The sequence below is a fragment of the Mobula hypostoma genome, chromosome 5, assembly GCF_963921235.1.
Source record: "Mobula hypostoma chromosome 5, sMobHyp1.1, whole genome shotgun sequence".
Classification (NCBI taxonomy): domain Eukaryota; kingdom Metazoa; phylum Chordata; class Chondrichthyes; order Myliobatiformes; family Myliobatidae; genus Mobula; species Mobula hypostoma.
In genome coordinates this window covers 162,775,766-162,803,657 of record NC_086101.1, presented here as the reverse complement: position 1 = coordinate 162,803,657, position 27,892 = coordinate 162,775,766, and the positions used below count along the sequence as shown (strand labels likewise).

Below are 27,892 nucleotides of genomic sequence, written 5' to 3'. Positions count from 1 at the left end.
TTTCCAACAAATCCATTAATTATTCTAGGCACTTCAGATCAAAATCCAAATTCCTTATCCTCAATAAAAGTGTGTTGGAAACATGGAAACTGGAAGTATATCGGCACAAAAGAGGATGGAAAAATATGTACATATTTGATGCGTATTTGTACAGTTTACACAATGGCATGCTTACCTTGGGTAATCCAACGGACTCCATTGCCCTGAGCCACTGCACTGTGTTGTCTGTATGCCGATAATGCAATCCAGAACGCTTGATACAAGAGAAACAAATTAAGTTAATGATTTTAAATCACAAATATATTTAGATTTTTAAATATTCTTCATCACCTCACTGTAGATTTCAGCTAGAGGGTGTGAATCTGTGGAATTCATTGCCACAGGCAGCTATGGAGGCCAAGTATTTGGACAGGTTCTTAACTAATCAGGGCATCAGTGGCTACGGGGAGAAGGCAGGAGAATGGGGTTGAGGGGGATAATAAATCAGCCATGATGGAATGGTGGAACGACTCAATGGCCCAATTCTGCTCCTATGTTTTACAGCGTCCTATGCAAATGTACAACAGTTTACAAAATTTAATCCCGTACACCACAGATATTACTATCCAGATACCACCCTAAGCTGTAGCTTGCAAACTTCAGAAATTTCCAAATAAGCTTATTTCAACAAATGACTCTCATTTGGCTTCCTGTGATCATTTTCAGATGTATCAGAAGAACATTACTTTAGAGTACTATTTGGGTTTTGGTTGCTAAGCATATTAACCAGGGAAAGTGAAAGAAGCAAAAACCAAAAACAACCACCTTGCTCTTAGCACTTTAGAAATCAGAGTGGGCTGAACTATAATACAAATGCTTTAATTTAAAAAATTTGGAACAGATTTGTTTTCTTCAAATAAGTGTAATTGATTTGGTAAACAAGTGAAGTATCTCAAATTGAACACTGATGTTGAGATACCCAACCAGTTTGGTATTCTCCATTAAATGATTTAAGTCATTGAGCCAAAGCATGTGTCTGCTTTAATGATTGAGATAAGGTTAAAAATTCCTAATAATAATAATAATTTTATTATAGAGCACTTTTCATACAGATGTCATTCAAAGTGCTTTACAATAGGATAAAAGTACTAACATGAAAATAAAATAAAAAATAAAAATAAACATGAAAATAAAAGACAAACAGATGTTGGTTAAAAGCAATGTTAAATACCTCAGTTTTAAGCTGGCTTTCAAAAGTCAACTGAGTCTGCATCCCTTATAGTTTCAGCTATTGAATTCTGTAGTTTAGGAGTGCAGTTTTTTAAAAAAAACTGACCTGCTAGTTATCTTTTAAGGGAGATTGTTTAAATTTAAGAGACCGGCGGAAGACAATCTGAGAACTTTTTATAGCATTAGTCAAAGAAAAAATTTTCCAACCATCCTGCCTAACATTCTTGTGTCAATCTGCACTGCCAAAAACAATTAGTTGCCACATATTACACTACGCCTTGCACAAAACACCTCCAGCATTTGCATGTACAATTGTCACAGCTTTCACATGGCAACTGGTTGGCCTGAATTGCTGTCAGCACTGACCTTTGTTCAGAGATCTGCATCTCCTGCGAAAATCTATTTGATCTCTCAAGTCCAGAATTTCCTAAATTGTTCACTGCAGGCTATTTATTTATTTATTTATTATTTTTCTTTTCTTCTATATATTGCATTGAACTGCTACTGCTAAGTTAACTAGTTTCACGACACGTGCCGGTGATAATAAACCTGATTCTGATTGTGAATACAATAGGGTTTTTTCAGGGACTTTTGGATAGGTACATGGAGCTTAGTAAAATAGAGGGCTATAGGTAAGCTGAGTAATTTCTAAGGTAGGGACATGTTCGGCACAACTCTGTGGGCCGAAGGGCCTGTATTGTGCTGTAGGTTTTCTATATTTCTAAGGTAGGAACATGTTCGGCACAACTCTGTGGGCCAAAGGGCTGTATTGTGCTGTAGGTTTTCTATATTTCTAAGGTAGGGACATGTTCGGCACAACTCTGTGGGCCAAAGGGCCTGTATTGTGCTGTAGGTTTTCTATGTTTCTATGAATTTGATTCACTCCAACAGTGGACTCTTCTTGGGGTCCGGTGGTGGAGTACCCAGTCCCTCTCGGAAGGTGTTTTTTGGTTTATTGAGTCTGTGCCAACCATCAATCATGCATTTACAGTAATTCTACACTAATCCTGTGGTCTTCACCACATGCCTGTCCACTGCCCCCAGAATCTAACACCCACCTCCACTACAAGGGGCAACTTTGCAGTGAACAATTAACCCACCGCCCTGCGCTTCTTTGGGGTGTGGGATAAAAACCACAGCGCACAGAAGAAACCTATGCAGTCCCAGAAACAGTTTGTTTGCAAATTCCACACAGACAGAGTCCAGGGTCAGGATCGAACACAGGCCACTGGAGTTGTGAAGCAGCTGAACTCCTTGCTGCACCGCTGGGCTGCCCAGAGTGCAATTGTACATCTTCCAGTGCTAAACAGGGAGGAAAAAATAGATGGAAGGAGGAAAATGAAGTAGAAAGTATTGGCCAAGCATGACTTTGCCTTTCAGAATGATAAAGTAAACACAAAATACATAGAGTAGTCTCCAGCCCCTTGGTATGAACATAGAATTCTCCAACTTCCGGTAATTCCCTCCCCCTCCCTTCCTCTATCCCTATTTCACTCTTCCCCCTCCCCCAGCTGCCTATCACCTCCCTCATCGTCCCGCCTCCTTCTACTACCCATTGTGTTTTCCCCTATTCCTTCTTCACCTTTCCTGCCTATCACCTCCCTGCTTCCCCTCCTCCACCCCTTTATCTTTCCCCTTACTGGTTTTTCTCCTGGAACCTACCAGCCTTCTCCTTCCCACCCTCCCCCCACCTTCTTTATAGGGCCTCTGCCCCTTCCCCCTACAGTCCTGACGCAGGGTTCCGGCCCGAAATGTCGTCCGATCTTTTCCATGGATGCTGCCCGACCTGCTGAGTTCCTCCAGCGTGTTATGAGTGTTGCTCATAATGATAAAGCATGGGTGAGATTATTTTAGAAAAATATATCCAATTAGAAATAGCAGAGATCATAAAACCTCAGCTTCCAGCAGAGCACAGAGGATACGAAAATAAAAAGGTAAACTCAGGAAAGACGTCTGTAAGGTGCATGGCACCTCTAACAGCTGGGGATTCCTGATACTCATGAGGAGTTTTGGGAATAATCAGAAAGCAGACTTGCTGGAACACAGAACTGAAGCTTGGCAGCACCCTGTTGAAGAATGTGAGGGAACAAGACCATGGGATATATGGGATAGCTGAGCTGTGGAAACGTGCAAATTTTTAAAAGGTTGTAAAGCCGATGGAGGGAGGAACAGATCACAGGCCGATCAGCGTGGATTTGGTGAAAAATCGTCGCATAAGATGATGTCTTTAAAAGGTAAATAATACTTAATGGACACATTTTTGAAACACAAAGCTCCATAAGGCATTGAACAAGGAAGCACCTGTAACTCCTAAAGCAAACAGCAGCCAAAACCTAAAATAAACAATGTGTTACAAAAACAGAACAGATTGTACCAATTGTGTGACCAAGTTAGAAACTGTAAGGATATACCCTGAAAGCATGTGAATTCCTAGCAGAGGATTGCAGATTATCGCAGTACAAGAATCCAACAAATACCATATATCCTGGTGAAAGACTGTCAAAATTAACACATTTTGTGCGTTTCTTTGGAGATTTAAAAGATGTCTAAAGCTCAGACATGCTGAAATAGCCTGAACTTTATCCTAAATTGCTAAGATTCTGGATAATACCAAATGGATTAGAGAAGTGTAAATGGAATGCAGGGATCAGCATTCCTCAGTCCACACCTGTACTTTCTGCTCTAATTTTGCTTACCGATCTCCAGAGCGACTCCTTATCAAAGGCATTCTGAATGCTCAGACGTATCACATCAACTACTTCAACCTCATCTATACTACTGGTTAGAACATCAACATTTTCACTTTCATAAATCCCAATCCTTTTATTATTTTCCAAGTATCTTGTATCACTTTTTTCCTGTCAGATTCTAACATTTTCACAAATGGCGTTGGGAAGCTAACTGGTCCCTAGTTATCTTTCATCATGCTGCCTCCTGAAGTAATGGATCTACACTCGCTACTTTCCAATCTATGAGAACCACTTCAGAATCCACAAGTATTGGACGATGATAACTAGTCTTCACACAAGCTCCATAGCCACTTCCTTCAAACACCCAAGATGCAGGCCTTTGTGCCTTGGACATTCATCTTTCAGTTTCTATTACTTTGCTTATATTTTTTAAACAAGTGATAATTCCTTTGAATTCTGCACTGTCTAGACCAGTCGTCCTTCATTACACCCAGGAGGGTGGCTGCATCTTCTTTTGTGGAGAATAGAACACGTGCTTTATTTTGTAAAGTTTCATCCCCTAGTTGATCAGGTCATCTTGTAATGTAGTGATCTCAATTAACTTTTGGTAAGCTTTCCCTTCCTTTCTATCCACAGAACTTACAAGCCCTTTATTTTATATTTGTTGCTAGCTATTCTCATAAGCTGAATTCTCTTTTTTTTGTCTAGGTCTCTCTTCACTGAATTCCGAAACCTCAGGCTAACTACTTCCTTTTGGAAATGTTACAAGTATTTTCCTTTGATCTAGTTCAACATTTATCCTCTCCTGGTAGGCCAAATTTCCTATTGTTCATTTTACCTAAAAAGATGGACATTATTTTTAAACATTATATAACAATTTTAATATTGGCCATTATTTAAATACTCTCATACCTTTTAATGTAGTTCTACAGCCAATCATAAGTTGCTTTATTCAGATTAAATCATTTTTTTAAATTTAAAATTCTACCATGTTAGGATCTCTTAAGGCCTTTCTAAATGAACAGATCATTCATTAAGTTTTCCTGTTTCACAATACTAGATATAAAATTGGGTCCTTAGTATAATGATTTAGAAACCCATTTTCAAACATCCCACAAGTACCTCTTCCACAAGATTGTTGCTAGTTTAGTTTGCTGGTCTATATGCAGATTTAAGTTTCCGTGTGCACTGAGTGTACCCTTGCTACATACACTTAATTTACTGACTGACATTTATATGCGAGTAAAAACGCGCTAACTTATCTTTGGACATATGTGCTCTATGCACCACTTTAAATTGAATTAGGGAATGTTTAGCACAAATAGAGGAAGTATTAACTAATTGTAAAATCTGCCCCCAATCATCCACAGAAATGGTAAGCCCCAATTCCTGTTCCCAATCTACCCTAATCTTATCAAATGGAGCTTTCCTAAGTTTCATAATAATATTATAAATCATAGCCGATGCACCTTTCTGACATGGATTAAGGTTAATTATCGAATCTAAAATATATATAGGAGGAAGCATTGGAAAGGAAGAAAGTATAGTACTTAGGAAATTTCTAACTTGTAAATATCTAAAAAAATGTATTCTTGATAAGTTATATTTATTAGATAATTGTTCAAAAGACATAAGGGAACCATCTAAAAATAAATCCAAAAACCGTAAAATACCCTTAGTCTTCCAAGTTTGAAAAGCGCGATCCGTAAAAGAGGGAGGAAAAAATATGTTACCTAAAATAGGAATCGCTAACCCGAATTGATTAAGATCAAAAAATTTTCTGAATTGAAACCAAATACGCAAAGCATATTTAACGATCGGGTTAGAGACCTGCTTAAGGCGTTTCGAATCAAAAGGAAGAGATGAACCTAAAATAGAACCAAGTGTATAACCCTGAACAGATTGTAATTCCAATGCTACCCATTTAGGAATAGATAGTATATCCCGGTCAAGTAACCAAAATTTCATATGTCGAATATTAATAGCCCAATAATAAAATCTAAAGTTAGGTAATGCTAAACCTCCATCTCTCTTAGCTTTCTGTAAATGTATTTTACCCAGTCTCGGATTCTTATTCTGCCAAATAAATGAAGAAATTTTAGAGTCGACTTTATCAAAAAAAGATTTAGGAACGAAAATTGGTAATGCCTGAAACACATATAAAAATTTTGGCAAAAAAAACATCTTAACTGCATTAGTACGACCAATCAAAGTTAAATATAAGGGAAACCATTTAGATGAAAGTTGAGTAATATGGTCTATTAATGGTAAAAAGTTAGTCTTAAATAAATCTTTATGTTTACAAGTAATTTTAATCCCAAGATATGAAAGGTAATTATTAATCAATTTAAATGGAAATATTAATCCTTTCTGTGATAGATGTTCGGGGCAGATAGCCTCTTTAACTCATATGTTTTGGTCTTGCCCTACTTTGGAAACTTTTTGGAGAGATATTTTCAATATTATTTCTAAGGTATTAAATATAGATATCTCTCCTCACCCTATTACTGCTATCTTTGGACTACCTAAAATTTCTAGTAATCTTTCCCCTTCAGCCCGTAGAATGATTGCATTTCTTACTTTAATGGCGAAAAGATGTATTTTACAACATTGGAAAGAGCTTAATGCTCCAACTACCTTTTTTTGGTTTTCTCAGACGATTTTATGTTTGAATCTGGAGAAAATTAGAAGTAACCTTTATGATTCTTCATTTAAATTTGAACAGATTTGGGGACCTTTTATTCGATATTTTCATTTAATGTAATATTTACCCTTCTTGTTTTTTTTCACTGTTTTAATGGAGGTCGGGATTGAGGACGTGATTTTAAGTTTAACTCTGTTTGGTTTCAAGTTAGCCCATTGCTTTGCTTTGCTTTTAGTTAGTTGCACGGTGGGTTTTTTTTTGGGGTTTTTTTTTTCTTGTTTTCCATTGATATATATAAAATCTAGTATACTATTATGTTATCTTGGTTTCTTATGCTTAAATTACATTGTTTGTAGTATTTTCTTTTTGGTATTGTTATCTTTTGGAATTTTATTATACTTTAACATTGTATTAATGTTTATATGGCTTACCTTTTTTGTATACTTACTCAATAAAAAGATTTAAAAAGACATTTATGTTCTGCATTTCTACAACTGTTTGGGAGCCTATACATACACTTAAATGAAGATCCTCTGCCCTTGTTTATTCTCAGCTCCACCTAAAATGATTCCACTTCCTGATTTGCTGAGCCAACACCCTTTTTCTCTACTATCTTTATTAAAGTGACTTGGTCTCCTTTCCAAATTGTCCATCTCTATAAACTTCTTGTAATTACCAAATAACGTACTCTTACCTTCTGCAGTAACTTTCAAAATAATTCACCTTAAACTCCTTGTGGACATTTTAATGTACAACTATATCTGTTCCACTTTTACTAATCCAGCTTTCAGCATCAAAGACAAAACTAGGTCTTTATCTTTATTTAGGCCAGCAGAGTGGCGTGGGTAGTGAGCCAGGCTCAGTCCCAGCTTCCGATGTTATCTGTACGTAGTTGCAGGTTCATCCCGTGTTAACAAAAGTTGCTGATAGTTCAACTACCCTTGCTCTATCAAACTAGGGATAGAATAGAGTACCTGCAAAAGGATATAGATAGATTAAGAGAGTGGGCACTATTTGCCAGATGAGGCAGTGCAGGAAAATCGGAGGTTATCCACTTTGGAAGGAAGAATTGTTCAAACAGAGGGAGATAACAGGATGCTGCAATTTCATACAGAAAGAAAGCCAGTGTGTAGGCACAGATATTAATGAGGAAGGCATATATAACCATTGCCTATATTATAAGAAGATGCCTTGTGAAAGTTGAGCAACGTTGTTACAATTCTACAGGATGTTAGTGAGATCACACCTGGGTAATTACAGTACAGACTAACAGAGTCTCCTTGTTTAAGGCAGTCAGGGGAAGTTTACAGAGATGAAAACTTTTGTCTTACAAGGAAAGGCAGCCTCACTAATCCACAAGGTACTGAGTAGATAGTACAGGGGTGGGATATGAAAAGAGACAAAACACAAGCTTAAGAAACACCATGTCATCTTGTCTGGGCATATTGTATTCTTCCAGAATCAGTAACAAATTTGCCAACTTCAGGAAATTCACTTGCTCAGCATGCATCTGAGTTGGTCAGGTCATCTACCTGTGATAATGCCGTAGATTCCCTCCCCCATATTTACACTCCAACTTGCTGGGCACATCCCACAAGACAACACAGTCATGGAATTCTGTCTTTCTGCTTGGACTTTATAGCTTTTAAGAATACAAGACCATGCTTTACTCCACTGACAAAGTGAGTTTGATTGTAGCCCATCCCTAGCATAACCCTGGCTTTCTCCTGTCTGTGATGTTCCCTTTGCCCTGTCCATATTTTCCCTGTCCTCTCTGCAATTTTCTGTCTTTCTTAGTTTCAATGGAGAGACTGCAACCTGCAGTATCACATAGAAACATAGAAAACCTACAGCACAGTACAGACCCTTCAGCTGACAAAGCTGTGCTGAACATGTCCTTACCTTAGAAATTACCTAGGGTTACCCATAGCCCTCTATTTTTCTAAGCTCCATGCATCTCTGTTTTTCTTTCCACATATGCTACAGGTTCAACTGAGTGATTTCAGCATTTAGCATTTTTATTTTAACCCTACACTTTAAACCGACACCAGAACATCACATAAAGTTGCCATTCTTTGTTGAAACCAGGATACAGGAAAGGCTTGTGTAGTGGATGGGCTTTCCAAAGGAAGGTTGCTGAAAACAGCTTACCCTTATTTATGCAACTTTGAATACTTCTATCAAATCTCAATCTCCATTCAAAGTTCAGCCTTGGTAAAATTCAAGCAAATCGCCAAAGGATTTCCATATTCTTGCCATCCATGTTACACAATGAGCTATCCAGAACTGCATGCACGTGATGTCTAGGTTTGACAGCCATTTACAGGCTGTAAATCAGCTGTCACATACTACATCACAGAGACTGAGCTCTGAGTTCCTCCACAAGGAATTTCCACAGCATTTTCCTTTAGAGAGGAGATTTACCGGATATTGCCTGCATTGGAATTATTTTAATTCTGGGGAGAGACTGGAAAGTCTGGGTAAGTTTTCCCTGGAGCAAAGCAGACTGAAGCCTGGGCTGTTAGCAGAATCTCAGACGGTAATGAAGGGGCATACAGGAGAGAAACTGATTGGCTGGTTGAGTGATGCCATGACAACAACCTTGCATTCAATGTCAGCAAAACCAAGGAATTAATTGCAGACTTCAGAAAGGGGAAATCAGGAGCGCATGCAACAGTTCTCATTGAGGGCTTAGCTGTGAAAAAGGTGAGCAACTTCAATTTCATGGGCATGACCATCCTGGAGGATCTTTCCCAGGCCCAACACACTGTTGCAGTAACAAAGGAGGAATACCAGTGGCTGTACTTCATTAGGAGTTTGAGGACATTTGGCCTGTCACCAAACACTAACAAATTTCTACATGGAGAGCATCTGGACAGGATGCATCACAAAGTGCAGGACTGGAAAAGGTTGCAGAGGGCAGCTGCATCACGGAGTCCTCCAACCATTGAGGACCTCTTCAGAAAGGCATCCATCATTAGGGACCCTCACCATCTTGGACACGCCCTCTTCTCGTTATTGTCAGAGGTACAGTATAGGAGCCTGAAGACCCACACTCAATATTTTAGGAAGAGCTTCTTCCCCTGTGCCATGACATTTCTGAATGGTCCATGAACACAACCTCAGTACAGCATTCGACCTTCTTTTTGTAGCACATAGCAATTTTTATGTTTTGCACTGTCCTGTTACCATGAAACAACAAATTCCACAACACAGCTCAGTGATAATACTGTAAACATGATTCTGGTTATTGCTATGCGGGTCAACTCTCACTCCAACACTTGACTACTGGATTCCATAACTGATTACTAATGAAATATGATATTTAAAGAACATGCAAAATAGTTTGGATGAAAAATATGTTTGGCATATTTCTAGCATTCATTTATTCACAGTTTTTGCTGACAAAAAATTTGAGCCGTATTTTCTTTTTCTAGGTAACTGATGAATTAAACGCACAAATTTATTCCAAATGGATACTGCAGTGTGGGTTTTGTGGGTGTAATGCCAAAGGTACCGTTGGCATTGTGTTTGGAAATTGAAGCTTGCATTAGAGGCTCAGATAGGGTAGAGAGTCAGAATCTTCTACTCAAGTAATTGATATCAAAAGCAAGGGGGCATAGGTTGAAGGTGAGAGAAATGGTTTTAAAGTGAACTCGAAGGAAAGTCTATTTTTTTTAAAAAAGTGTGGTTAATATTTAGAAGTTGTTGCCAGCGAAGATGGAGCAGTCAGTTACAATTACCACATTGAAGAAGCATTTAAACAAACACTCCAATAGGCAAAGCATAGAAGGATATGGCCCTAATGCAGAAAAAATTGGATTATTGTCAATGGGCAAAAGTACCAGTATGGATGTGGTGGGCTGAATGCCCATTTCAGGGCTGTGCAAACTACCTCTACTTCAGTTTTTCCAGCAATCGCTGTATTTTGTACTTCTCAGTTCCAACAAATTCTTTTTCCATCTGCTCCACTCTTCCGCTATTTACACCTCCTCCAAACAGATTAGCTGCATGAAAGCCCCACCCCCATCATCCTTTCTCAGTCAACTATTTTCTTCCCTAGCCTCTCTCACTTGGTCTCCACCCTATTACCAATGATTGCTACGTTCTCCCCATCCTTCTTTCCTAAATTTTTACAAATCTGTCCCAGCTAGAGGCGTGGCATGGTGAAGTACCTGGCAGGGTGTGCCAGCTAGTGGTGTGCCATACAGGCACAGGCCCTGTATTCATAAAAAACTATAAAATGTGAGCAGAAAGACAGAACAACAGTCATGGAATTCAGTGGGACTTGTTCAGCAAGTTGGAATATAAAGATCTGTTATCACTTTGACATGAAAGAGTCTTTCTGTTGATCAGTGTCAAAAAAGCCAATTAAATCCACTGTGATTCAGTGTTGTAAAACAATAAAACATAAAAACTTCTGGGGGCGGGGGGGGGAAGATAAATACTGTGTATTAGGTCAAGTTTAAAGAGAACAGATATTAATGTGAAAATGCAATTCCAACAACATAAAATACCACAAAAGGACATAAATCCCTTCCGGTCTTTTGAAGCCATATTTGTTCTTTCCTTCCTTATTGTCTATTACCATGGCATACAATTTGTATCAACACTCGCCGTGATAAGCATTGAAAAATTTGACACTCAATATCATTAACACATCATTGAAATTTAAAAGATACTGAGCATTTACAACATGATTGAAAGACTTCAGTGAATAAACTTCCACCCAACAGTTACAATAAATAGTGTCGAATGTTAACCAAATTTATTTTGAACAGTATTTTCAAAAAGATGCCGTCGATGGCATCAACTCATCAGCAGATTGCACATAGCACAGGCAATCAGTGTATAGGTATCTGTTATGAGGAGGTGGCTGATTCAAACTGACTTTGAAACTTAAATATGAAAACAGAGTGCAAGATTTTGCAAACACGCAACACACTTCAAAGCATCATTATATTTCCCAAGATTGGTTCCATTCTACCAGGGGTAATAACCAATGTATTCAGCATCTCACACACATCTTACATGAAATTTGCCAGAACAAAATAACATAGGTAAAAGCATAAACACGAGGAATTCTGCAGATGCTGTAAATTCAAGCAACACACATCAAAGTTGCTGGTGAATGCAACAGGCCAGGCAGCATCTCTAGGAAGGGGTACAGTCGACGTTTCGGGCGGAGACCCTTCATCAGGACTCGGCCCGAAACGTTGACTATACTTCTTCCTAGAGATGCTGCCTGGCCTGCTGCATTCACCAGCAACTTTGATGTGTGTTGTTAGGTAAAAGCATAACAGGTGTGAACAGGAAAAATATTATATATACATTGTATGCACATCAATGACGCAGTTCAAAGAATGCAAATTAATGCAGGAATATGGCACATTAGGTATTTTATATAATTTACAAGTGCCAATAAAGATACATTTAGCAAATTACAAATGAGCTAATACTAAAGATATGCACATTAACACATCACTTACATTTAAAATAGGGAATGTCATAGGTATACAATAGTACTGTTTTGGGTTATGCACATAAGGAAACTGTCAAGGTGATTTTTAATCTGTCTAGACATAGCCATTTTAACCATGTGTGTTGTAGTGACTCTAGCTTCAGTATCACTAGTTCTGCTGTGGTGTGTCACTGGGAAAGAAAGCAGCAACAAAATAATTTTGACAAGATTGTTGTTACCAATAATAACACGTGTTAGGTTATGGATATGTACAAGTCAGCTAGGTTTCTGGAAAGGAACAGATTTGGGTTCCACTGAAATGTGCCATATGACTAATCAGTCTGTCAAAATTTATAATCAAGACTACAAATAGCTAGTTACCAAGATACAGGACAACAAGTGCCCAGTGTCATGACCTAGTGGAAGTCACCACCGTGAGGGAATAAACACAGAAAATCGAGAGAAAAAAATGGGCAAATAAAAAAATAAATTTCTGCTCAGATGCTCTAATCATACTTTGTTTCGGTGGCATCACATTTGACTTCACTTCTGAGATTGAGTTTCATTTAGTGAATTCATGCAGGAGTCTTTCTTAAGGATTATAAATTTCAATGATGTACTCAAAGGCCACTGCTAAGCATAAATAATTCCAAAACCATAAATGGCACGTTCCGGAGAGCAGATCCAAATCAAAGTTTAAGGATAGTTATACACAGTTGATCAACTGTGCTGTAATATTGAGATCTTCCACTCTTATGCATTGCAGTGACAAATTATTTCCATACCTTGAATCTTGTTTGTTCAATATCATAGATCTTTCTGTCAGACACCAATTTAGGGGCAAAAAACTTAGCAAGTTTAACAAGATAAACTCCATTTCTCAGCCCTTCCTCAAGCTCTGTGGTCGGGGGCAATTCTTCACGTAGGCAGGCTTCCATCCATCTAGAAAAGAAATTACAACAGACTGATGAGCATTTTTTCCATGTTTCATCAAGACTTGCCCAACATTTACCATCTGAAACAGGATTACACACAAGGGATTTCTATTTAGGCAATGTCTTCAAGTCCTTTTACAGAGCGTGCATGCCTGCACAAGACACAAGCTATGAGTTACGACCACTGCACAATGATAGCAGAACAAATGTGGCAAGTTTACAACTCTGGATTTTTTTTCTATTCTCCTCAGTTCTTAGTTTGAGCATCACTGGACAAGATGTTGAAGGGAAGGAGAGATTATGAAGAATAACCACATTGACTTCTATCAATAATTGTCACAACATAGGAGGTCATTTACCCAATTATTCTGCAGGTTTGCAGAGCAATCCCACAGCTTCACTTACTTCCTAGTAGCCTATTCATCTCAAATTCCCGTCAACCTTCCATGGATTCCTTTGTCATCCACCTACATGAAGGGTAAATTACAGTATCCAACAAGTCCACTATACAGTACCTCCATGTTATCTGCAAACTTATCAAAACACTTAGATTTTCATCCAGATCACTAATAGGTATTATAAATAGTTCACAGCTTTGATGATTGAGGAGCACCACTGATCACAGACCTCTAAGAAAAATAACTCTCCACCACTACCCTGTCTTCTATGACCATGCCAATTCTGCATCCAACTTACAGAACTAGTTTGGGATAGGTTGGATAATCATATCACACATTTCAATGGGCTAATGTACTTTGATTTACTTTGACCAACTACAGATTCTGCCTTGAGGTTTTCTAAAATATAAACCACATTACATTAAAAAAGTACTCTTCCAGGGGAAAGTTTTCATTTTACCTAAAAATCTTCACAAATTCAGTTATTTCTGAATAATTCCAAAGCAGTATAATTATGGCCACATTCATTTCCTCCGCAAGCTTAAATTCACTAATGAGTAGGTACTTGGTTCCTTAAGGCTGTTATAGCCGACGGGGGTGGGGGGCGGGGAGGGGTGGTAAAGCTCCCACTGCCTATGAAATGCTCCTAATGGCGTGTATATCAAATAGCCTCCGATGACCAAGTCCAGCTCCTGGCTTTCAAATGCATCAGACCTACTGAGCGTGGCAGAACCATACCTACTGAGAGGTGAAGGGGCAAAGGTGGGTTACTGGCGCCTTAAAACCAGACACTTCGGGCAAATAGTGCTCAACACCTGTGGTTGGCCACTTGTCGAGAAACATAGGAAACCTACTGCACAAAACAGGCTCTTCAGCCCACAAAGCTGTGCTGAGCATGTCCTGACCTTAGAAATTACCTAGGCTTACCTGTAAGCCCTCTATTTTTCTAAGCTCCATGTACGTATCCAGAAGCCTCTTAAGACCCTATCATTTCCATCTCCACCACCATCACTGGCAGCCCATTCCACACACTCACCACCCTCTGCGTAAAAAATTTACCCCTAACATCTCCTCTGTACCTACTTCCAGGCACCTAAAAACTATGCCCTCTCATGCTAGCCATTTCAGCCCTGGGAAAAAGCCTCTGACTATCCACATGATCAATTCCTCTCAGCATCTTATACACCTCCATCAGGTCACCTCTCATCCTCAGTTGCCCCAAGGAGAAAAGGCCGAGTTCACTCAACCTCTTCTCATGAGGCATGCTCTCCAATCCAGCAACATCCTTGTAAATCTCCTCTGCACCCTTTCGAAGGTTTCCACATCCTTCCTGCAGTGAGGCGACTAGAACTGAGCACAGTACTCCAAGTGGGGCCTGACCAGGGTCCTATATAGCTCTAACATTACCTCTCGGCTCTTAAACTCAATCCCACAATTAATGAAGGCCAATGCACCGTACGCCTTCTTAACCACAGAGTCAACCTGCGCCGCAGCTTTGAGTGTCCTATGGACTCAGACCCCAAGATCCCTCTGATCCTCCACACTGCCAAGAGTCTTACCATCGATACTATATTCTGCCATTATATTTGACCTACCAAAATAAATCACCTAACACTTATCTGGGTTGAATGCTGTTCGCCAACTCTCAGCCCGGTTTTGCATCCTATCAATCACTCGCTGTAACCTCTGACAGCTCTCCATACTATCCACAATACCCCCAACCTTTGTGTCATCTGCAAATTTACTAATCCAACCTTCCACTTCCTCATCCAGGTCATTTATAAAAATCACGGAGAGTAGGGTTCCCAGAACAGATCCCTGAGGCACACCACTGGTCACCGACCTCCATGCAGAATATGACCCACCTACAAACGCTCTTTGCCTTCTGTGGGCAAGCCAGTTCTGGATCCACAAAGCAATATACTCTTGGATCCAATGTCTCCTTACTTTCTCAATAAGCCTTGCATGGGGTACCTTATCAAATGCCTTGCTGAAATCCATATACACTACATCTACTACTCTACCCTCATCAATGTGTTTAGTCACATCCTCAAAAAGTTCAATCAGGCTCATAAGGCACGACCTGCCTTTGACAAAGCCATGCTGACTATTCCTAATCATATTATGCCTCTTCAAATGTTCATAAATCCTGCCCTCTCAGGATCTTCTTCATCAATTTATCAACCATTGAAGTAAGACTCACTGATCTATAATTTCCTGGGCCATCTCTAATCCCTTTCTTGAATAAGGCAACAAAATCCACAACATTGCAATCCTCTGGAACCTCACCCATCCCCATTGATGATGCAAAGATCATCGTCAGAGGCTCAGCAATCTCCTCCCTCGCTTCCCAAAGTAGCCTGGGGTACATCTCATTCGGTTCTGGTGCCTTATCCAACTTGATGCTTTCCAAAAGCTCCAGCACATCATCTTCCTTAATATCTACATGCTCAAGCTGTAAGTCATCCCTACAATTGCCAAGGACCCTACAATCACCAAGGTCCTTTTCCATGGTGAACACTGAAGCAAAGTATTCATTAATTACCTCTGCTATCTCCTCCAGTTCCAGTTCCAGACATAGTTTTCCACTGTCACACTTGATTAGTCCTATTCTCTCACGTCTTATCCTCTTGCACTTCACGTACTTGTAGAATGCCTTGGGGTTTTCCTTAATCCTGTCCACCAAGGCCTTCTCATAGCCCCTTGGGCTCTCCAAATTTCATACTTAAACTCCTTCCTGCTCTCCTACTTTCATTCTTAAGCTTCTTCCTGCTAGCCTTATAATCTTCAAAATCTTCTAGATCTCTATTATTACCTAGTTTTTTGAAACTTTCATAAGCTCTTCTTTGCTTCTTGATTATATTTACAACAGCCTTTGTGTTCCTGTTCCTTACCATCCTTTTCCTGTCTTATTGGAACGTACCTATGCAGAACTCCACGCAAATATCCCCCGAACATTTGCCACATTTCTTCCGTATGTTTCCCAGAGAACATCTTTTTCCAATTTATGTTTCCAAGTTCCTGCCTGATAGCCTCATATTTTCCCTTACTCTAATTAAACGCTTTCCTAACTTGTCTGTTCCTATCTCTCTCCAATGCTATGGTAAAGGAGATAGAATTGTGATCACTATCTCCAAAATGCTCTCCCACTGAAAGATCTGACACCTCACCAGGTTCACTTCCCAATACTAGATCAAGTACAGCCTCTCCTCTTGTAGACTTATCTACATACTGTCAAGTCGGATTTCTTTTTCTTCTTTGAACACGTGCAGCTTCCACACTTGACAGGGATTGAATGCGTCTACCCGAAGGTTTTTTTTAACTAGTTTCCACTCAATGACCAAACAACTTTTCCTTTTTCCTCCTTTTATTTTTCACAAGTGCGGCAGTTTGATAGATCCATTAGTTCCGTCAACCATTAGACACTAGTCACAAGATGAAAAACTGGCTACCTCTCCGGACTTTGTAGATGGATTCCGACCTGCACCTCTCCGCTCCCTAATAGACCGTTATGTTTTCAAACTGGGTGACCCTTCCTGAAGGTTCCCGAACTCTTCTTAAAACTCGCGCCATTTCCCAGAAGCACCTGTGCGCAATGATCCCTGTGACGTGAAGCTAGCGCCGACCCAAAACGCAGTGACAGCAGTGCTCTTTTTTTTCATGAAACAGTCTCTCAAGTTATTTAAAGTTCAGCATCTTACTGCAGATTTCAATGCTGTTGCCAGACTGCCTCTGTGATGCTGCCGGATCCTCCCGATGTTCCGGGCAGAAGCAGCACTCGGGCAGAGAGTTCCATCAGTCTATCAGTAGATTCTTGCTATTGCTTTTAAATTTCATTTTATTTTGCCTCCAGGTCCCAATATTTTCTAGAAACACTAATTTGACTTGACACATACAGAGACTCCATAGACAATCCCTCTACGACTTCCACCTTTTCTACAGCCGTGACACTATCTCTGATCAACAGTGCCACGCCCCCAACCTCTTCTTCCTCCCTCCCTGTCCTTTCCGAAACGTCTAAAGCCTGGCACTCGAAGTAACTATTCTTGCCCCCGAGTGATCCAAGTCTCTGTAATCATCATAGCTCCAAGTACTGATCCACGTTCTAAGCTCATCCACTTCGTTCATAATACTCCTCACATTAAAATAGACATCTCAAACCATCAGTCTGAGCGCATCCTTCTCTATTACCTGCCTATCCTCCCTCTCACACTGTCTACAAGCTTTCCCTATTTGTGAGCCAACTGCCTCTTCCTCCATCTCTTCAGTTCGGTGCCCATCCCCCAGCAATTCTGGTTTAAACTCTCCCCAGTAGCCTTAGCAAACCTCCCCGCCAGGATATTGGTCCCCCTGGGATTCAAGTGCAACCCGTTCTTTTTGTACAGTCACGCCTGTCCCAAAACAGGACCCAATGATCGAGAACCTGAATCCCTGCCCCCTGCTCCAATCCCTCAGCCACGTATTTATCCTCCACCTCATTCTATTCACAGTCTCGTGGCACAGGCAGTAATCCCGAGATTACTACCATTGAGGTCCTGCTTCTCAACTTCCTCCTAACTCCCTGTAGTCTGTTTTCAGGAACTCTTCCCTTTTCCTACCTATGTCATTGGTACCAATATGTACCACAGCCTCTGGCTGTTCTCCTTCCCACTTCAGGATATCGAGGACGTGATCTGAAGCATCCCGGGCCCTGGCACCTGAGAGGCAACCTACCATCCGTGTTTCTTTCCTGCGTCCACAGAATTGCCTGTCTGACACCCAAACTATACAGTCCCCTATTACTGTTGCTATCCTCTTCCTTTCCCTACCCTTCTGAGCCATAGGGCCAGACTCTGTGCCAGAGGTGCAGCCACTGTTGCTTCCCCAGGTAGGCCGCCCCTCCCAACAGTACTCAAACAAGAGTACTTATTGTTAAGGGGGACAGCCACAGGGGTACTCTCTAGCCTCTGACTCTTGCCCTTCCCTCTCCTGACTGTTACCCACTTACCTGTCTCACGAGGCATCAGTGTGACTACTTGCCTATAGCCCCTCTTTATCACCTCCTCACCAGACCAAGTGATCCAGTGGGTGGTAAAAGGATAAACCCTCGGCCCACTGGAAATCATGAAAATTGGTAGCCATAACATCGAAGGCTTCAGCCACAGTAAAGCAGAAGTCCTGGGTGACTTAAAACTGGACATCTTGTACATACAAGAAACTCATCGGCTGAACAACCAACCCTATGTGCCAGGAATGCACTTGGCTATTGACACCCCTAGCCAAACTTATGGAAGTGCAATCTTTGTTAAAGATAAATCTATAGTAATGAGCACAGCAAACATCCAAGCTGGCTCTGTGGAACTTCTGAAAGTTGATGCAAAACACATAAATATCATGTTGGTCTACAAATCCCCTAATGAGCCGTTCATGTGGCCACCTAACCTAGATCTCCAGGACAAAATGTACCTCATTATTGGTGACTTTAATAGCCATAGCACCAACTGGGGATACGAAGATGATGACGCAAATGGCAAAGTTGTATCATGGGCTCTATACAACAGCCTTGAGCTACTGTACGAGTCAAAGGACACCCCTACCTTCACAAGTGCCAGATGGAGAAAAGAAAACAACCCAGACGTTGCCTTTGTTACCTCGGCAAGCTCCAACCTCTTCACACGAACAGTCCTCCAACATATACCCAAATCCCAACACTGTCCAGTCCAGGTAGAATCCCTTCCAGTTCTGAGACCTGTACCATCAAAGTACCTACCAAGATTTAACCTGAGAAAAGTGAATTGAACATCTTTCGCAGAATCCCTTGATCAACTTATCGATACCATACCACCAGAACCTGATCATTATGATGAATTTGTCTGACTAATCTGGAAAGTAGCACAGCAGAATATACCTGGAGGCTGCAGAACCAAATATATTCAGGGATTGACTAGTGATATCAAGCAAAGTTATGATGAGTATGTCAACTTATACGACCAAGACCCATTTGGTCAAGACACAATTGAAATGGGAGAGTCAGTTCTGTTCCTACTGAGCCAAGTGAGAAAACAGCTTTGGCAGGAACTGATAGAAAACACAGACGTGACCAAGAACAGTAAGAAGGCATGGGCAACTGTTCAGAAACTCAACTCAGACAATAGATCACCTCAGAGAATTGCTGCCGTAACACCCAATCAGGTTGCCCACCAACTAATACTAAATGGTCGACCAAATAACAAGGAACAGAGGCAAAAGAAAAAGCAACATCAGGAGATGGAGTCAGCTCTCTGAAACGCGAATAACAACTTCCTACCTCTCACCCTAGAAGAATGAAAGGATGAAGCATCACAGGTAAAATCCAACAAAGCTGCTGGCATTAATGACCTGAAGCACTCCACTGGCTTCTGTCCCTTTTTAACTGTTGCCTAAGATCATTAAAAATACCTAAAAAGTGGAGAAGAGCCAAAGTTGTAGCTCTCCTAAAACCCAATAAAGACCACAACATTTCTAAAAATTACAGACCGATTTCTTTGTTCTTCACCCTCTATAAACTCTATGAGAGACTCATACTGAAAAGAATATCCCCCCTAGTCGAAGATCTTCTCGCACCAGACCACGCCGGGCTCTGGCCAGGCCACTCTTGCTGTGGTCAAGTCCTGAACTTAACCCAATATATTGAGGATGGCTTTGAAATGCGACAAATTACAGGGGCAGTATTTGTTGACTTAACAGCAGCATACGACACTGTGAATCACAGAGGCCTTCTACTGAAATTATCTAAAATGTTAAAGAACGAAACCACAGTCAAAGTAATAAGAAGCCTCCAAGAAAATCACAGATTTTATGTAGAAATGAATGGAATCAAGAGTAGGTGGCGTCCACAAAAGAACGGACTAGTACAGGGATCAGTCCTGGCACCACTACTATTTAATGTTTACAGAAACGACCAACCAACCTTTCCTAAAACGACCTATGTATAGCAACACAAGCTAACTCCTTCCAAGAAGTTGAAGTATGACTTACAGCTGTCCTTGAAGCAATGAAGCATCTCCAGTTCCCTAACGCGGTCCCTAAGGAGCTGCAGATCAATGCACCTGGAGCAGATGTGGCCGTCCGGGAGTTTGGGAGTCTCCCAGACTTCGCACATCTGACACCCAGTACAGAACACCAGCCGCACACACATACTTCCAGTCTCGCCTCGCCTACAGGCAACGTACCTCGCCTCAGCCCCGTTGAACCAAAGCCTTTCTACTCTGTCTCCCGCTCTATAAAGCCATCTCCTTTTAAACTCTTCTTGCTGTTCTAATTGGCTGACGTCCAAGCGCTTGCGCAGTTGTGCCCCGATCTGGGAGAAGGGTTGCACACGATAGGCGTATTAAGGAAGTCAGAAGGCATGGGATCCAGGGAAGTTTGGCCCGGTGGATTCAGAATTGGCTTGCCTGCAGAAGGCAGAGGTGGAGGGAGTACATTCAGATTGGAGGGTTGTGACTAGTGGTGTCCCACAAGGATCTGTCCTGGGACCTCTACTTTTTGTGATTTTTATTAACGACCTGGATGTGGGAGTAGAAGGGTGGGTTGGCAAGTTTGCAGACGACACAAAGGTTGGTGTTGTAGATAGTGCAGAGGATTGTCGAAGATTGCAGAGAGACATTGATAGGATGCAGAAGTGGGCTGAGAAGTGGCAGATGGAGTTCAACCCGGAGAAGTGTGAGGTGGAACACTTTGGAAGGGCAAACGCTGAGGCAGAGTTCAAAGTAAATGGCAGGATACTTGGTAGTGTGGAGGAGCAGAGGGATCTCGGGGTACATGTCCACAGATCCCTGAAAGTTGCCTCACAGGTGGATAGGGTAGTTAAGAAAGCTTATGGGGTGTTAGCTTTCATAAGTCGAGGGATAGAGTTTAAGAGTCGCGATGTAATGATGCAGCTCTGTAAAACTCTGGTTAGGCCACACTTGGAGTATTGTGTCCAGTTCTGGTTGCCTAACTATAGGAAGGATGTGGAAGCATTGGAAAGGGTACAGAGGAGATTTACCAGGATGCTGCCTGGTTTAGAGAGTATGCATTATGATCAGAGATTAAGGGAGCTAGAGCTTTACTCTTTGGAGAGGAGGAGAATGAGAGGAGACATGATAGAGGTGTACAAGATAATAAGAGGAATAGATAGAGTGGATAGCCAGCACCTCTTCCCCAGGGCACCACTGCTCAATACAAGAGGACATGGCTTTAAGGTAAGGGGTGGGAAGTTCAAGGGGGATATTAGAGGAAGGTTTTTTACTTGGTGCATGGAATGCACTGCCTGAGTCAGTGGTGGAGGCAAATACACTAGTGAAGTTTAAGAGACTAGACAGGTATATGGAGGAATTTAAGGTGGGGGGTTATATGGGAGTCAGGGTTTGAGGGTCGGCACAACATTGTGGGCCGAAGGGCCTGTACTGTGCTGTACTATTCTATGTTCTATGTAACTCTGATCTGAATCCTCTGCTGCCTTGCGGCTATACCCACTCATGGGGAAGGCTTGGGATGTAAACCCCGAGGGAAAGATCTGGAGCTGGAGTTCCCAAGGCAGTCCTACATTGAGCTCTACACGGACTGGCAACTCCCGTGATGCTGATGGTGCCAGTCTGTATTGGTCTCTGCTGTCCCTTTGGGTTCATCAGCTGCGTGGAGATGGGGAGCTGACTACATGGGCACCAGCTCGCTCTCCATATTGTACCGCCCTGGTTTGTATATCCTGTGGACAGTTGGGGATGCAACATCCATGGCTGAGCCCAACCAGCAGAGGCTCTGAAGTAGGCACTTGAGATAAATAGCATCGAGATAAATTTCACATCACATGCTGGTGATAAGAAACCCGATTCTGATTATTAGTCAGTGTTAAGGGAATCCAGTGTATATCCAAAATATAGCTGGAATTGTTTAATTTTGCAATAAAAAAACAACCAAGATGATCAGCTGACTCAGGCTTTCAGTGGAGAATCAGTGATGTACAAAATGAACGTTTGTTTTTCATTTTTCACATCCTTTTCAAAATATCTCAGAAGCACGAGAAATTCTACAGATGCTGGAAATCCAAAGCAGTATGCACAAAATGCTGGAGGAGCTCAGCAGGTCAAGCAGTAGCCATGGAAATGAATAAACAATCAGTGTGTTGGGCTGAGACCCTTCTTCTGGACAGACCACCTTTTACGGTCAACGAACAGTTAACTCAGTGGAATTTAAGAAATTGTGATGGCCAGATTACACATAGCAACAATGTGATGATAGCCACACTTTTTAAAAACACTAAGGGATAGATATTAGCCTGAGGTAATTTCTCTGCTCCTCTTCAAACTGGTGCTCTGAGATCTCTTGCATCTATGCAGAAGAGGAAAACAACCTCTTTCCACCTGTTAAAACATTTAGTACTGCACTGAAGCTAAAGGCTTAACCAGGAGCTTTCTGACTCTGATACAAGTTTCTGCCACCAACTGAGCAATTGTGGTCCATATTAAAATTATTAGCAAAGAATTTGTATGAAATTACACAATACTGGGTTCAGGAACAGCTACTTCCCTCCAATCCTTCAGCTCTTGAATCAACTGACAAAAACCTGATCACTGTGTTTTGATAACACTATGACCATTTTGTACTAAAATTAACAATTCTTTTGCTCTAATTAGGTTTTCTTGTAAAAATAATGGATAACGAAGGTTTAATTTATCTTTTCCTTGTGTATGCTGCTATGTGATGCTGATGAAAGGAAGCATACATGTCCTTATATATAGTACAATAAACTCTACTTTGGTTTTATAATTGCCCTTTAGAGTTGTACCTCCAAGCTTCAGTTCAGGAAATGGGATGGTGAAGAATTTTAATCATGACGCCAAAATTTAAACTACATCCCCCTCCACAAAGGGGAACTTGCCCATTTCTGAAAGCTGGTAGCAAACATTGACAGTAACAAATGGAAAACTGGGAATCGCATGTTACCAAGCCAACAACCTTTGCACCTCATGCATTTATTTTAAGTTCAATAATTGCCTAAATTTAAAATAAATAAATTATTGTTTTCCAGGAGTAATGTTCTGATGTTTGCTGCCTATTATGTTTAGTTCCACCAGGAGATGTCAGTGTGCAGAAACCAGGATTCTAAATCAGTCAAATAGGTTAATCAGTGATTATAAAGCAGTCAGTCCACTACATTGGACTTGCAGGGGCTCAGGGTCATGATCTCAGCCAGCAATCCAACCAATTAGTGGTTAGGCACTGCCTATTGAGTGATTGCATTTAGCTGTTTTAGCTGTTTCTCACAATACTGTGAATGAGTCTGTGAGATACAATGGTTCACCCATCCATACTGACAAGGGTTAGCTGTCCTCTGGGCTGGAAACAAGCTTCTCCAACCAGTTAATCAGAGAATTGTAACAACAGCTAAAGATCCAGAGCATACTGTAACTTCAAAAGATCAAAAGGATTTTACCCAAGTAAACCGAACTTTGTTTTATTACCACCTCGGGGCTTTAAACATTAATTAGATGTAACGATTCCAGTTACATATCGGCAATTATGATATTTCAACATATGAAAACCATCACTGTTTCACTGTTAAAATATTCAAAATAAATCCAGAAAATAGAACTATTGAAAGCCATTTAACAACCAGATACATATGCTCTACGGTAAGCATGAGTCACCTTACTGTACAAGTGAAAGATGGCGTGGACATGAAGACTAAACTATGCTTGTCCAGACATAAAAGTATTAAATTAAAAAAATGGTACGAGAGAATTTCAGTTCTTTTGTTTTCAATTCTCCGTTCCAGGATTGGATATGCTATCCAGCATATATATTATTCACAAACAAGTGAAAGTCTACAGATGCTGTAAATCCAAGCAACACACACAAAATGCTGGTCAGGCAGCATCTGTGGAAAAGAGTAAACAGTTGGCATTTTGGGCTGAGACCCTTCATCAGGACTGGAGGAAAAAAAGATGAGAAGTCCGAGTAGGAGGTGGGGGGGGGGGAGAGTGGAGGAAGGGGGAAATACAATGTAGTAGGGTGATAGGTGAAATCGGGAGAGGGATGATGTAAAAAGTTGGGAAGTCAATTTGTGAAAGAGATAAAGGGCTGGAGAAGGGGGAATCTGATAGGAGGGGACTGAAGGCCATGGAAGAAAGGGAAGGGGGAGGAGATTAGAGGGAGGTGATGGGCAGGTAGGGAGATAAGGCGAGAAGGGGAAATGGTGAGGTGGGGGGGGCAGCACTGGAAGTTCAACAAATTGATGTTCATGCATTAAGGTCGGAGGCTACCCATTCGGAGTACAAGCTGTTGGTCCTCCAACCTGAGTGTAGCTTCATCGTGGCAGTAGAGGAGGCCATGGACTGACATGTTGGAATGGGAATGGGAAGCTGAATTAAAATGGGTGGCCACTGGGAGATCCCGCTGTTTCTGGTGGATGAAGCATAGGTGCTCGGTGAAGTAGCCACCCAAACTACGTCGCGCCTCACCGATATACGAGAGGCCACACCAGGAATACTGGTTACAGTAAATGGCCCCAAAAGACTCATAGGTGAAGTGTCACCTCACCTGGAAGGACTGTTTGGGGCCCTGAATGGCAGAGAGGGAGGTGGCATAGGGACAGGTGTAGCTCTTGTTCTGCTAGCAAGGGTAAGTGCCAGGAGGGATATCAGTGGGGAAGGACAAATGGACAAGGGACTCGTGTAAGGAGCAATCCCTGCAGAAAGTGAGGGGTTGGGTGAGATGTGTTTGGTGGTGGGATTCCGTTGGAGATGGTGGACGTTTTGGAGAATTATGTGCTGGACATGGAGGCTGGTGGGGTGGTCGATGAGGACAAGAGGAACCCTATCCCTGGTTGGGGTGGCGGAAGGATGGGCTGAGGGCGGACATGTGTGAAATGGAAGAGATGCAGATGAGGGCAGGTGGAGGATTGGAAGCCACTTTCTTTGAAGGACATCTTCCTAGTTCTGGGATGAAAGGCCTCATCCAGTGTGTAGATGTAATGGAGGTGGAGAAATTAAGAGAAGGGGATGGCATTTTTTTTTTACAAGTGATTGGGGGGGGGGGCGAGGGAGAAGAGGTATAGTCCAGGTAGCTGTAAGAGTCAGTGGGTTTGTAAAAGTTATCAGTAGATAAGCCGCGGGGGGGGGGGGAGAGGGGAGAGGGGAGAGGGGAGAGGGGAGAGGGGAGAGGGGAGAGGGGAGAGGGGAGAGGGGAGAGGGGAGAGGGGAGAGGGGAGAGGGGAGAGGGGAGAGGGGAGAGGGGAGAGGGGAGAGGGGAGAGGGGAGAGGGGAGAGGGGAGAGGGGAGAGGGGATATATATGTATGTCAGAAATGGACCAGATAAATTTGAGGGCAGGGTGGAAGTTGGAGGCAAACTTGATGAAGTTGACAAGATCCACATGGGTGCAGGAAGCAGCACCAATGCAGTCGATGCAACGTAGGAAAAGTCGGAGACAGACACCAGTGTAGGCTTGGAACATAGACTGTTACACGTAGCCAAAAAGAAGGCATAGCTGGGACCCATGTGAGTGCCCATAGCTACACTTTTTGTTTGAAGGAAGTGCGAGGAGCCCAAGGAGAAATGATTGAGAGTGAGGACCAGTTCTGCAGATGGAGGAGGGTGGTGGTGGAGGGGAACTGGTTGGGTCTGAAAGAAACTGAGAACTTTGAGGCCTTCCTGGTGGGGGGTGGAGGTGTATAGTAAAAATAAGTGATGGGGGCCAGGGCACTTGAAATCATTGAAGACATCAAGAGCGCGTGAAGTGTCACGGATGTAGGTAGGAAGGGACTGAACCATGGGAGGTAAAACAAAGTTGAGGTATGGATTATTCACATCCTGCTGTTAGCACTGTTTAATCCATTCTTAAACGTAAGGAAATAACATTGATTGAGACCTTGAGTTACAATCAATTATTTCTTATTCCATGATCTGGCTATTAAGAATGCCATACATTGTCATTTTGTTATCAGTAAACAATCTTTTCATACTTCCTTAAAACATAGGAAGCAGTCATTCAGTCCACTGAGTTTCTGCAAGCTCACAGAAAAATCCCATTCCCCATATTATCTACCCTACCCACACTGCATTGCTACCAACCCTTAAACACTGGGGCCAGTTTTCAGTGGACACAGGGAAAGTATGAAGAAACCAGATCACTCAGGGGAAATCCGTGAAAACTCCACAAGCACAACACCAGAGATCAGGATTGAACCCAGATCATTGGCGGTGTGTGGCAACAGCTCTACCAGCTACTTATTGTAGCATTTTTGAGATTAGACAGTCAACAATTGCAATAGCTGTAAACCTGAGTTAAATAGAGGCGCAAGTGATCTCTGGTCAGATCCACAGTTCCGTTCACCAACTGTGCTTAAATACAGGTGATTAACTAAACAACAGGCACAAGAATAGAGGCACACATTTAAGCAGAAGCCTTCCAACACCAATAGCTTGATCTTTCTCAATGAAGAGAAATCAATTCCTTTACTCTTTCTCTATGTGGCCTCAAGCTTTTAAGTACTTATCCTACTCCTGTTCCAAAGCCACTGTTAAATAGCAATGCACCGGTGTACTGGGAAGAGCTTTGTAAACTCCAACCAGCTAAACATCAGTGCATTATCCTCACCAATCCACTGAAACTCCTTGCTAGAACTATTCAGTTTTATCCTATTCAGGCTGCATTCTGCTTTCTGCTGTCTCCCCCCTACACTTTTAAAAATAATCATTTGCTGCAACTGGTTAAACCAGCTGTGTTCTTGATGACGGGGACAGTTGCCTAATCCCCGAAATGCTACTAATATCTAGAATGGCAAAGAGAGCAAATATTGAATGATTCAAGTTCTGCAGAGATGATGCTTGCTGAACAGAACCCAGATTAGGCCCATCATTTTATGTCAGTACACAGATTGCATGCACACTTCTGTAATGCATCTCACAATGTTTTAGAGATCCAAGTATTGGCAGAAGAGGACACAACGTAGTATTGTGAGCACTTCTAGTCTGCTTATCTGAGAAAGGTCATGCTAGCACTGCCAAGGGTTCAGAGAATTATCCCGGGAGTGCTTGATGACTCTGGGTCTGTACTTACTGGAGTTTAAGTAGAGTTTTACGGGAGGTCTCATTGAAGTGCAGAGGAATTTCTTTCGGCAGAGTGTGTTGAATCTGTGGAATTCATTGTCACAGACTGTGGAGCTCAAGTCCTTAGGTATATTTAAAGTAGAGGTTGACAGATTCTTAATTTCTAAGAGCATAAAAGGTTACAGAGCAATGGCAGGAAAATGGGGTTGAGATGGAAAATAAATCTGCTATGATTGAATGACAGAGCAGACTTAGTGTGCCAAATGGCCAAACTCCGCTCTTATGTTTTATGGTTTAATGCAGTTATGTTAACAGTTTGTGAGCTTTATGAACTGCAACTTTTTATTTTGAAAGTATGCCTATTTCATTACTTACAGTAAATATAATACACCTTTCCTTCCATTTATTGTAAGAAAACACAATAAATTATACAATGTCTCAATGGAACTCGCAGTTCGAGCATAAACAATAATTCGGTGAAGGACTTGAGAGGCTGTTACACAGAGATT

At 41.6% G+C, this 27,892-nt stretch overlaps 1 protein-coding gene across 2 annotated transcripts in view; it reads right to left on the bottom strand.

The window, feature by feature from the left end:
- iqgap2 (IQ motif containing GTPase activating protein 2) overlaps window positions 1–27,892 on the bottom strand; it is a 289,641-nt gene that overhangs the window by 150,062 nt on the left and 111,687 nt on the right. For both annotated transcript variants that reach the window (XM_063049287.1, XM_063049288.1), the window contains exons 3-4: window positions 12,790–12,946; window positions 176–253 (exon numbers count right to left, since the gene is read on the bottom strand). In XM_063049287.1, the coding sequence (XP_062905357.1) occupies window positions 176–253; window positions 12,790–12,946 (235 nt within the window). The remainder of the gene's footprint in view (window positions 1–175; window positions 254–12,789; window positions 12,947–27,892) is intronic.